Source organism: Prinia subflava, chromosome 6 (assembly GCF_021018805.1).
Source record: "Prinia subflava isolate CZ2003 ecotype Zambia chromosome 6, Cam_Psub_1.2, whole genome shotgun sequence".
Lineage (NCBI taxonomy): Eukaryota > Metazoa > Chordata > Aves > Passeriformes > Cisticolidae > Prinia > Prinia subflava.
The window spans coordinates 14,753,522-14,765,944 of NC_086252.1; the positions used below are offsets into that span (position 1 = coordinate 14,753,522).

A 12,423-nucleotide genomic window follows, 5' to 3' on the forward strand; every position below is an offset into this window, starting at 1 on the left:
GCAATCAGTGGAAGTTTGCAAATTATGATCATTTGTGGTTGAGATGAAAACCCTAAATCCTATGTAGAAAAGGAAAAATGCAGGAACAGTTTTAACAGCTTGAGCTCATGTTTTATGTCAGCCACTCACTGTTTAAAACACTTACAATGGCACACCATAAAGATTTTTTTAAATGGAAAACCATTCTCCTGAAATTAGAATTCAGACCTCCATCTGGCAGCAGTTGTTAAATGACTTCCTAGCAATCCAGTGATAGAATACAAAAGAAACAAAACCAAAAAAACCACGAACCCCACAACAAAAACCCAAATAAGAAGGCCGGGGTCATTGATTTTTTTAATCAGACGTACTGCTAGAGGTCACTGTGCTTTGCTCAAAGTCTGACAGCTGAGAGATTTTAATAGGTAAGAAATGATTCAGCAGTGATTCAAAGATACAGCATTGTAACAGATTTTAGAGACTGAGCAGGGTCTGTAAAGTATTTCACTCAGGATTCAAAGTAAGTATTCATTGCTTTAACCACATGACAGACACGAGACACCTCTACTTCATTAATAATGTCAGAAGCAGGTTTTGTTACAAATGTGGTGACAAGGGAGAACTTACCTTGCAGTTCTGCAACAGTCGAATGAGATGCTCGAAGCAGTTACTGTTAAGGAAAATTGCCTGCAGAACAGGCCTGTCTGTGCAGTCCAACATGGCTGTGATGGTATCTATAAAATAAAAGCACAACTGGCATTAAAGACAAAACATTTCCCAAATCCATCAAGCATTTTTTCCTGCACATTCTGTAATACACATCAGGAAAAAATTGGACAAATTATATGCTCTGCATTTTTGATCAAGAATTATATGCATTTTAAGAACAAATCACTAGGCCTAAAGCTAAACATTTTGACACTGTAAAAATTACCACACAGCCTAATATTATGGAGAAATTTCAGCTAATGAATATCTTTGATTGCTTTAGGGCTCTGTTTCAAGTCATTGCCAACTGTGAGTATATAAGCAGCGTTACCCGTTTATTCACAGCAAATGAATGCTTGTTTCCTCAACAAGCAACCACTCTGCATCCCACACCAGCCTTACACTGTAAGCATTCTCCATGGCCACAGTGCTATTCCTCAGTTTTCTTGGAAGTATGGGAAAAGAAAGACCTTCATTTCCCACACTGAACATCAAAATGGAGAATCTCAAACCCCTGAATTCTAACCCAAAAACTTCTAGTCAACACTTTCAGGCTATTGCTTTTGGCTAATATTTACAACAATGCCATTTGAAAATCAAACTATCACAAAACAGCACCAAATGGCTATTTTATTACAGAACAATCTTATTCTGCAATTGTTAAGGTTCTGCTAAGTGTCACTCCTTGCCTAGCGAAGTTTTTCTCTTTTAATGGAGACTTTCAGTCTATGAACCTTGACATTCTGGTTAAATGGCAGCAATCTGATATGGTTTCTTCTGTTTTTTGTATTAGTAAATGATTAAACAAGAAATATCTAACAAGAAAGTTTAGAAATTTTTCAATTGCCTAGGCAAATCAATATTTTTTGCTTCAGAGTTATTTTCAAGAATATTTGAAGAGCTGTGTACTCACTCAGCATTTGGACCTGTAGTGCTATGAATCTGCTCTCCCACTGCCTGCATCGCCTTGGGTTAGGTAAGGCTGAGTGGTCTGAATTAAGCAACTTGAAATAGTTCTCCAAGATTGTACTTGTCTCGACTTGGCGCTGGTCAGAACTGCTGGTTAGGAGGATATGGACAACTTCTGTCAGGCACTTCAGAGTCAGCTCTGCCTTCCTGCTCACTTCCTCAGGGTTTCTGTCATCCCAGTTGTCACAGTCTGCTAAAACACGCATCAAGACCTCCATGGTGGCAGGAGATACTGCTTGAAGAGCATTCCTCTGAAACCCATTAAGGCAAAAAAAAAAATGAAAACTAAATTTAGAAGAATTTAAACCTCCTCAAACCTGTTGTGTCTACTTGAGTTATATGAGCAATGCAATATGCATTATTGTATCTACTAATGCTGTGTAATCATTAAATAACTAAAACATTCTATTTGGATTATGCTGATTGCTACAGATGAAATGCATCCCATCTTGTTCACTTAAACAGGCTCTCTTTCTCAAAGAGAATGCTTATATAGAAAAGGAAATATAATTTAAATACACATTACAAAATCCTTATAAGGTAGCCCTGAAAAACTGCTGATTTGAGGCAAACCTTCGCCTGAGTTTTCATTTTAGATTATGAGATTCATGATACTTTAGAACATGTGGTAAGAATGTAATCATTAGCAAACATTTGCCTGGGCCCTGAATGCATTTTCCTCACCTTTATTCCTGGGGGCCTGACTGCATAGGCTCAGGGGCTGGAGCCCAAGCTTGTGGTGAGGTTTGAGAAGCCCTATCAGAGACTCCTTGCCCTCTGTAGGGAGCTGTATTCAAATTTTGGCTCTCAACCCTTTCCTATTTGACCTACCCTGCAGCCATGGCCATGGCTGGCCATGTCACATCTTGAACGTGACCCACTGACCTGACTGCAGCCTGACCTTAGCCCTGCTCAAGGCTGTGGATGGGGGTGGCAATCCCCGGCCTCTTGACTGGCTCTGGTTACCAGCAGGAGCAAACCCTTACTCTGAGGTGCCTACCAGACCTCCTGGCTGGACTCCAGGCTTTCTCACTCCAGACCTGTCCAGTGGGCTGCGCTGGCTGATGCTGGTTCCAGCCACCACAGCTGCTCCACCTCTCTGCCTGGGTATAGTGAGATCACAGCCTTTGCTGGTCAGGTCGGCTGCTGCTGGCCACCCTGCTCACACTCCGCTTGCCTTCCGTGACGGAGCAGAGCCTGCCTTTGCAGTCCCTGGCAACCTTTCAAAGCACTCTCTCTTCAAGATCATCAGAGGTAGCAGCTGCTTGTGATCAGACGAAGTAGGACATTACACAGGTCGGGTGAAAAAAGTGGGTGTTGGCTTTGCTGCTAACCCTCTTGTCCTCATATACTTTCAAAGACTTTAAACAGTTTCCAAGCTGTAAAGGCCCCATGCCTCCTACTGAAAACAGCTTACTTTCAGAACTAGAAGTAAGCTAGATCAGTTTCATGCACATGGACACAAAACTTTCATCTTTGCAGATGGAAATTCCTAATCTAATTATGCACATTTTTTCTTTAAAATATTACAGTAAGTTCATATGAACATGTAGTTGTACTAAACAGCAAATTTCTACAGGTACTTGAAATTGGGATCCAGCTTTTAGCATTTAGGTATTATTGCCCCGAATGATCCCAAAGTTCCTAACACAGAAAAAATTAATCATGGATAATAAATTCTTCTCATTTACAAGTTCTGCAGCATTTAAAAGTCTTAAACAAGGAACAAGCATTTGGAGGTTTCAGCAGCTGGAAAGTTTAGAGTATCCTTACCTGACCACCAGCCACAATAGCTCCAAAGAGATGCAGCAGGCAACATTTTAGGCTTTCCTTGAGATGTTCACTTTCTTGAAAGCATTCTGATTAAATAAAAAGGAGATTTTTCTCAAAAACCCCCCACAAACAAACCCTTCCTCTATTCCCTGTCATCATACCAATTAAAAAGAATTTAACTGTATCATCTCCACTTTGTTTTATATAACTCAGACACAAACACACCAATTCCAGCATTATCAAAGTAACACAACATTACCACATTTATCAGGAATTCACAGGGCCACACCTTCAGCTTGCATACACTTCCCATGCCATCTGACAGAACTATGGACACACAACTTCTGCTCTTAATTCATAATGTAAAAATGAGTCCATTTTGTCCATGCTAATGAGAAATAGAAGGACATTCTAACACACAACCAGTTATCAAGCGTGACAAAGTTCAGAGAAATTTTGGTGTGAAAAGTCTGATGCCACATGCAGTGCAGGTAGCTCAAAAAGTCCCTGAGCTTGCCAACTTTAGGGCAGATTGCCAGGGAATCCTGTGAAATCTGTAACCTTTCTAGCAGTAATTTCTCTAATGACAACTACCCTGCATCTCTTCTGTTGCCATATCTGATAGCAATTAGTTCCAGACAGCCTCAGGAACTCTTCCTAGCAACAGATATAACCTGGATATTGTTGTTACAGCAATAACACTAGACCTAACACAGCAGCAACAAACTACATAAGATTATTCTTGGAAATATCACTTATTGGCAAGTAAGGTTTCTGACTATATACTGAATGTCTAAGCCTATTTTAAAAGCAGATTGCAGAGCTATTTTTCCAATCTGTTTTCCAAACAGAATAAAGCTTACTCAGATGATCACACTGTTAGTGAGCCAGTACCAGCACTCCTTGACTTAGAGCCGCTGGATCTTTGTAGGACCTCAGACAAATTGAAAAGAGCAGTACCTAGCAGATTGTGAATAAATCATTAGGCTGAGTAGACTGAAACCACCCCCCATCAAATTAGTCCTGGCGTGGCAGAATGCTTAATGCACATGCTCAGCAGTTTCCTACTCTGTCCCTTCTGCCGGTTGGCCAACAAGCAGATGAGTATCTGCTGGCTAATTAGCACACTTTCAGCCCAGCCACATTCTATGATAGTATGAGACCTAGGAGCAACCACAGGATGATGCACTGAATGGACAGGAGAGAACCTACAGATGACATTTCTCTGTAGTAGCCTTTAGAGTGGGTTTCCAGGGCTCTGGCACGTAGATAAGGGCATTTTATTGCCAGCAACAATTTCATCTTTCTGGCAACTGTTTTTTGTACACAGCAATGGAATCTCAAGGAACAGGAGCTATGACTCAAACCTAGAAAAATCAAATTCATAAATGCTACCACTCCATGAATAGAACTTTTTTTTTTTCATTTTCAACTAAAACTAATTTAACAGATAGCTGCAAAAAGGGCTGATTTCACTCCTTCACTGCCCATCCCTCCAGCTTAATGGCAAAATAGTGATGCTCAGAGCAAAGAACAAGTACAAAAACCAGGCAACCAAAGTAACCCACTTCATTCAGCCTCAGAAAGCAAGTAAAAGACTTTTACATTATCAGGCATGCTTAGGAGAAAGTTACTTGGGCTCACTGAGTTCATTCCTCTAAAGAAAACTATTTTTTAACAGGCTGTTATGCAATACTTACGGTAAAAGAAAGGGACAAATTCAACAGTGAGGGAAGCTGGTTTATACTTCTGTCTGCTCCTTTCAACTGTGCTAAGGAAACGTCTGCAATTACATTAAAAACATACACCAAAGAAATTAGACATGATACCTTTATGAATTACTTATTAATTTGTGACTTATAATATGAACTGATAATATGACATAGTAGAAAAAGCTGCCATAAATCAGGAGTCATCTTTTGCTTACAGGATGAAAAAGAATAGTGAAGTAGTATTTCATCCTGAAAACATGAACACAGCTAATCCCATATTCAATCTGCACTTAAAAATACTTAACATTTTACACAATGGTTTAGTAAAAAAAATAAAATAAAAAGCCAGCAATCTCTTATTTAGATCATGCTTATTGTAAATAGGCTGGAGGAAACACAAAATCAAATTAAAAGTATGTAATTCCACTGATACACTTATAAACTTATTTTCAAAGATGTAACTTATCTATACTGTGAATTTCAGTAACTTCTTTTGCCCTAATTCAAGCAGGTCGGCACACCACATTCCTTTTGGCTTCTTTTTCCACTAATTTAGAAAAATGGCCAGTTTTTGGAAGGAGAATGTAATGTAAGCACCTTCATGGTGATCAGTTATAACAAATTACCTCTTAATATATCCTCAAATTTAACTTTCTTTAAACTTTTATATTAACAGTAAAAATACTATAATTTTTGAAAGTTATTGAAATCATATCCAGTTGGAGAAAGCCTCACAGGTTTCTGTGGTGTGACTCTATCAATTCCTGGTTAAAGCTCTCATAAACCAGAGTATTTGCAATGCTAGTCCACACATACCCTGCAATTCGCTGCCTCCAGTTTCGATACGGATCGTACAGGCTTTCACAGAAAGCCAATGCATGTCTCACAAATTCTTCTATGGGGGTCTGATCCTCCACCTCCTTTTCTTTTGTTTTGCTTTTTAACTGAGGAGAAAAAGAAAGCTGCAGTCAGAAAATTTTCCAAAGTTGAAAATTAATCTTGATCCCTTCCAGAAGAGCTCTGAACCTAGCAATTGTTCCCCACAAAACGCTATTACTGAAAGTGCAGATCACATAAAAAGGAGCAGGAGGTATCAGATGGCAGAAATAGAGATAAGAATTATTAACCACATACCTGCTGAATGTACAATGTAGTCATGGTGATAACATGGTTAATGTATGAACACATACCAATCTCTTCCACATTAGCCAAATTCCTGTGAAGACAACATAAAACCACAGATTGTACACAGTGCACCATTTGAAGCTAGTTCAAACAATGTTTGTTTTAGCATTCTGTATATAGTCATACAAAAGGATACCAACATTTCAAAACTACTCTCCAAAAGACTGCACATACTCAAATGTTTATTTCTGTCACAGTTACAGAGCTCACAAGTTTTCATCTAAAAGGAAGAAAGATTCAAGTCACTCTGCTATAGGCCAGTTCCATCTGGAATTTGGGGTTTCAGAGGTTAAGCACATTCCCAGGACATCCTAAATAGAAAGCTCAGAAATGGCATCTGATAACAACGACAGTAACTTCTACTTTACTAGTACATTACACTTTTTAAAACTTTAGGAAACATATCACCTGGAAACATTTACTCACTTTTAATTCTCTGGAGCAAAACAAAGACCTAATAAATTATTTTAGAAAATAAAGCAACGACAACTAAGAATTTCTCAGTTTTGAAGTTAGAAAGATCAGATGCCAAAGTGATGATGCAGGAGAACTTCTCAACAAGTAAAAGTGACAGCAGTTTGTACTTCAGAAACACATTACCACCATTCACTCAGCTTGTAGTCAATATTCCAGGACACTTAAACACTTCCATAAAGCTCTTTATATATATGTATAGTTTCAGAGGTAAGGTGAGCCAAAACATTCAAAAATGCTGCTTCAAACGTTCCTCAGTAAAGGAGATTCTCTATTATATTTTATCCCCTTCTTTTCTCTAAAAGCATTTTGCAACAGCAAACTAAAATAGTGAGGAATAGATCCCTAAAAACAATTTATTCATTTGTGTCAACAGAATTACACTATCAGGCAGAAGTTTCAGAGGGAAATCAGCTGCATGAGTAGTATAATAATAAGTTTCACAAGATGTTTATGGAATTATAAGCATGATAAGAATGTGAAACAGTTCTTCCTGTACAATTCTCTCAAGTTATTTCATAGCTAATACTTATCAGAGTGCACATTTTCTTTTAAAAGTACTTCTTATACGAAGTATATCGTATCTTGAATTCCCATAGATTTATCTTCCATAGCTACAAGGAATTTAGTGTTTAATCCCCTTCTATCCCTATTGCAAACATTATTGATAAGATGATTGCGCTGCTCCCCTCTCTCTCTTTTATTCCCTCTGCCTTTACTTTGAAGATTGTGAGACGTGTCATTTCTCTGTCTCTACTGGAAGTTATCAAATCCCATCGTATGTGTCATTAAAATCTATATTTATAGGCTATATCAAGATTTCTTAAACAAAACTATAGCCTTGCTGAGGCAACAATCAGAACAAATACCTGCAAAGGATGATAAAGAATTTCACAAGTAAAAGTGACAGAGTCTGCTGCTGCTCTTCCAGGCCATCTGACATTTTCTGGACACACTGTAGCAACTGGAGCCTGAGGACCTGAAGAATGTTATCAGGAAGCAGCGATATTCCTGGGGGAATGTCATCCACCCTAGTGAAACAAGCCAGACACAGAATTGTTAATCATACAAATGCCAAGCTCCCCATCGATTTCCACGTACTCATGTAGTGTTCCAGGGAAGTTCTGTGGGAAAGGTCACCCAACTCATACATCACAAACACTTTCTGATGAACCACAAGGAAATCTCTGGTGCAATACATCAGCTTGAGCCTTCTTTTCCCCAGCAATGAACTCTACTAAAAAGAAAAAGGTGTTAAAGTTCATTAAGTGGTTTCCTAAATCCTCCTCCATGCAATGAGCTGCCTTAATTGCCACAAAGAAATTGCATGATCTTCATCAGGTAAACAGGTGGCCTGTGAAATCCCCAGGGACAGCCACAGTGAAATGAAACATGAGAACAAAACATATTTGGAAGTATATTTTCAACTTTCTAGTGAAGATTAAAAGTGTCCAAATAAATGAGATGCCAATTATTACACAGTTATTGAAGCCCAGTTGGTATTCATCCATAGTGAACCTCATGTCGCTCTTACATAAATTTCAAAAAGCCATACAAAATTATCTTTTGCCTATTGTTTTCTGCAAACTAAAACATTTTTAGAGACACCCACAAGAACCAAGACACGAAGAAAAGAATGGGTTTATTTGTGGTTTGATTTTTTTTCCAATGACCCAAAACCAAGTAAGAAAATGACCCAGAACAACCATAAGGAAACCCATTTCACTAACAGCATACAATCTACAGATCTGTAAGAACATTTTGGGGGATGAAAACTGTTTATCCACTGTTGCACATGCTAAAAACAGTTAGCCTTTGACAGCAGCTTTTTACTCTGACACATCCTCTACAAACTCTACGCAAGAAAAGGAAGACACAAGCAAGAGCCTTACAGCTTACAAAAGCCTTCAACATTGCCAAAGCCAGAGGAAACTTAAAATGAAAAATTCAGCAAGCTCAAAACCTCACTAACACAACTGCTGCATGCATCCATGAGAGTAAAAACACAACAAAGATGTGTAGAAATGGACTGACTAACCCTATACAACATGATCACTATTATTTGAGGAAAATAAGGAACAGTCCATTGTTCAGCTTCTATTGTTGAAAACGAAGTCTTTATAGCATGGAAAATCAGAGACCCAGTTTAGTGAAACACCTAGACAGAGAAAGCTCCCATATCCTAGAAAACAAACGTTACCTATACTTATACAGACAACCACCTACTGTTCATTCCCTTGCCTCTTCACAGAGTTGGGCAATTTGCTTTTCAGATTGTGGAATCAAGGGATTCAGAGAGTTGTAACACAAATTTTATAGCCTAGGCTGTAAACTGATAGCGACACTAAGCACAAACTGAGAGCAACTACTTTTTTTCAACACAAATGCCAAGCAAGCAATTCAAATTTCTGTGATAGCAACTTCACCCCTTAAGATGCTGGCAGATCCACATTCTCTGGAACTTTATTATGGTTTCTCATAATGTGATAACTCAGATTCTGTATTTCAGATTCTGGTAATTCCCTCTCAGTATTAGAAAACCAGAATTTTTGACAGCTGAAATCATATTTCCAGAAGTTAATTCCCTAAAATGGCTAACAAGTCTTTTTCAGTAAGATCATGAAATGCTTTAAAAGAGAGCAAACAACATACCCTTCATGCCTCACATCCCAGAGAATGTTTTCTTTGCAGTAGCTGCCTGTGTGTTGCACAACCCATGAGAATTCGGGAGAGATGCATGAGACCAGCGTGAGAAATCCTAATTGGCATTACACAAAATGAACACGCTACAGAGTATATAAATAAATGTAAATACTTACAAATAATCAAACTTGTTTTTGCCCCAGAGCAAATTACTACTATACCACCAAAAAAAGCTCAGGTTTAAAATAAAGATTTAAATTTCTTGACATGTAGTACTAATTTTTCCCAACCAGACTCACTGTTTAAAGTAAGTAGTCCAAAAGGAAGGCAAAAAATTAATATAAAAACATACCCTATCTGACATTGTTATTTGACTGCTAGTACCCTACCTCGAAAATATGAGAAAGAACTTGGCACATTTGGGATCTTTTATTTATAATTTCCTTCATTATATTAACGTGGTTATGCTGCCATGCAAACTCTGTCAGGTGTGTGAAAGGGAACGGAATCACCCCCGCACTGTATGCACCACTCCAGCTCAAACACACCCTGGGAACTCTCCTCAGCCAGTGGGAAGCACCTGGGAACAAACTGCTGTAGCAAACCGGGCTTTACTTCTCAACAATCACCATGTAATCACAAAAACCACGTAATCAGCATTCCTACCATGATTTCTGCATCACTTTTATGTGGATTTGAAGTCAGCAAGTTAATAAAATACGGTTTCTATGAAACTTTGCATGAGCTTCCTGTAAGCTACTTTGCTCAAGACCATGCAAACCAAAAGCAGAAAAAAACTATGACAACACTCCGGAGGCCTTTGTTATTTTTAAAAGTATTGAATCAAATGACAATTCCTCTCCAATGAGGAGAAAGTCTGGTAAAGGTTTCTTCCTTTTTATGGTAAATACATATGACATGGACACATGTTTTGAGGGAAAAAACAGACAAGTGTGCTGGTCTTTTGTGCTCAGTGATCAAATCATTAGCACAGTTATATTCACCTTTTCAGCAACATCATTAAATCACCATCAATGAGCCATTTCATAGAGAGTAGAGGCATCTCTATCTTTCATATAAAGACAGGGGTAGAACTGAAGCTGTGTAAGCCTATAAGCTCAGAACTGTATAAGCTCTACTTATACAGTCAAATCATACTGGATACACTCACACACCATATTTAGAGGTTTCCTAATTCTGTACTGCTTAGCATCTTTCAAATTTCCACAGCAGACTTCATGAAATAAGATATTCTAATTTATAGAAAAAAAAACTCTTTTGAGTTAAATCTGCAAGTGACAGTGCCAGTTAAGAGTTGTCCTTTCAGGAAGGAAAAAAAAACCCAAACCAAACCTGTAATAGAATGTCTACATTTCTTAAATGGTATTCTCTTGGATACTAAAAACCCCCACATATGTTTTAGATTGACACAAAATTTCATGCCTGTCCTCCAAAAGGTTAGTTGTGTCCAGCAATCTGTATAAGCCTTCTCCCTAAACAGTTTTTCATTATTTCCTGGCATTAGCCCTTCACTACAGAAGGTCTCCCAGGCATATAGCTGTAAAACATACCAAGCTTTATAGAAGGGGAAAAAAGAAAAAAATATTGGTGCAGTCAGTTTCTCATTTTAGCTAGCATCAAACTTTTTTTAAGACCAATAGAATTAGTTGTCTAATAAGGAATCCAGTTTAAAAAAAATAATAATTTGAGTCCACAGGGTCCTGTGGTCCCTGGAGTCACTGGAAAACAGCATTTGGCAGTTCCACACTGACCTACTTTTCTTTTCCATGGGCCCAGTATTACTGTTTTCACAATGCAAAGGTCTGCAATACAAATTGACAAAGCCCAAAACTATGCCACTTTTCACATGCCTGATTATATCACAAATGCAAGTATGGGCAGAAACTGGAATTCTTTGCTAATTCTAGTATCTGATTGCCATGGGTTTTTTTAATGCATACATAAAGGCACAGGAATGATCTGTCTTCATCCCTATGCTGTTTTGATGCTTCTTCTTTACATCTGTTACATAAATCAGTCTAAATCCACATGGTTCTATTCTTCCAGACTAAATCACTAATCCTGTCATTAAGCTCAGAAAAACACACATTATTTTTACACTCACTAAAGTCAACATTTATCACAATGAAGATGCTGCTAATGTTCTGCATAACTAAGCCTTATGTTGTTGAAAAAACCCAACATGAAAGCCAACACATCCACTAAAAAACACTTTAACTCAGAGTACAAATAAATTTATAAAAAACTTAAAATCAAAGTACCAAGACATTCTTCTGTTCCAGTGTGCTGTTAGTATTTCAATACTACATAGTATGTTAATGATAGTCTGTGTCAAAGGACAAACCTTCTCCCTTAACTAAATGTAGTAGGATGCATTTTTGACACTACCAAGGAATAAATTTTCAGAAAGAGCACAGAATTAACTTGAAGGTCTTGCTCACTGGTAATTGCACTATATATTTTGCACTCATACAGGCCTTTTGAGGAAAATTTTAATACAAAGAACTGGGAGGTCCAGGTTTTATCTGCTGAGATCCAGTTGCAGCATTCTTCATTTCCTTGAAACAGTTGAAGCTATCACTTGCACTTCAAACAGGATCTGATCCAAAGCCCATTAAAGAATTTCCATTGATTTCAGCAGGGCTTGGAATGCAGCCATCATGCAAGGAGCATCATTCCTGGCTTTCAAACACAATTAGTGGTATCAGCCATTATACCAACACCAGTTCTCATCAAGTCTGAATCCTCCAACATTTGGTTTTTCTTAAAATCCCTAGCTCATCCAAGCACCTCAAAAGCAAGAGAAAACATCCCATGCCTAAGTTTTTACTCCTTGTTTTCAAAGTCAGATATGAAAACAATCATGATAACTCAGCACACAAATTTAAAATACTAAATATGAAACTCTGGAATTAGGCTCTGATAGACCTTCACAATTTTAAGTGGGAGCTTTTGGTCA

General features: G+C 38.0%; 1 protein-coding gene across 3 annotated transcripts in view; it reads right to left on the bottom strand.

The window, feature by feature from the left end:
• The window catches only part of NBEAL1 (neurobeachin like 1), a 74,484-nt gene that overhangs the window by 46,300 nt on the left and 15,761 nt on the right, over positions 1-12,423 (bottom strand). For all 3 annotated transcript variants that reach the window (XM_063400384.1, XM_063400383.1, XM_063400385.1), the window contains exons 3-9: positions 7,670-7,831; positions 6,276-6,357; positions 5,958-6,085; positions 5,130-5,212; positions 3,430-3,515; positions 1,601-1,907; positions 607-713 (exon numbers count right to left, since the gene is read on the bottom strand). In XM_063400384.1, coding sequence (XP_063256454.1) covers positions 607-713; positions 1,601-1,907; positions 3,430-3,515; positions 5,130-5,212; positions 5,958-6,085; positions 6,276-6,357; positions 7,670-7,831 — 955 coding nt within the window. The remainder of the gene's footprint in view (positions 1-606; positions 714-1,600; positions 1,908-3,429; positions 3,516-5,129; positions 5,213-5,957; positions 6,086-6,275; positions 6,358-7,669; positions 7,832-12,423) is intronic.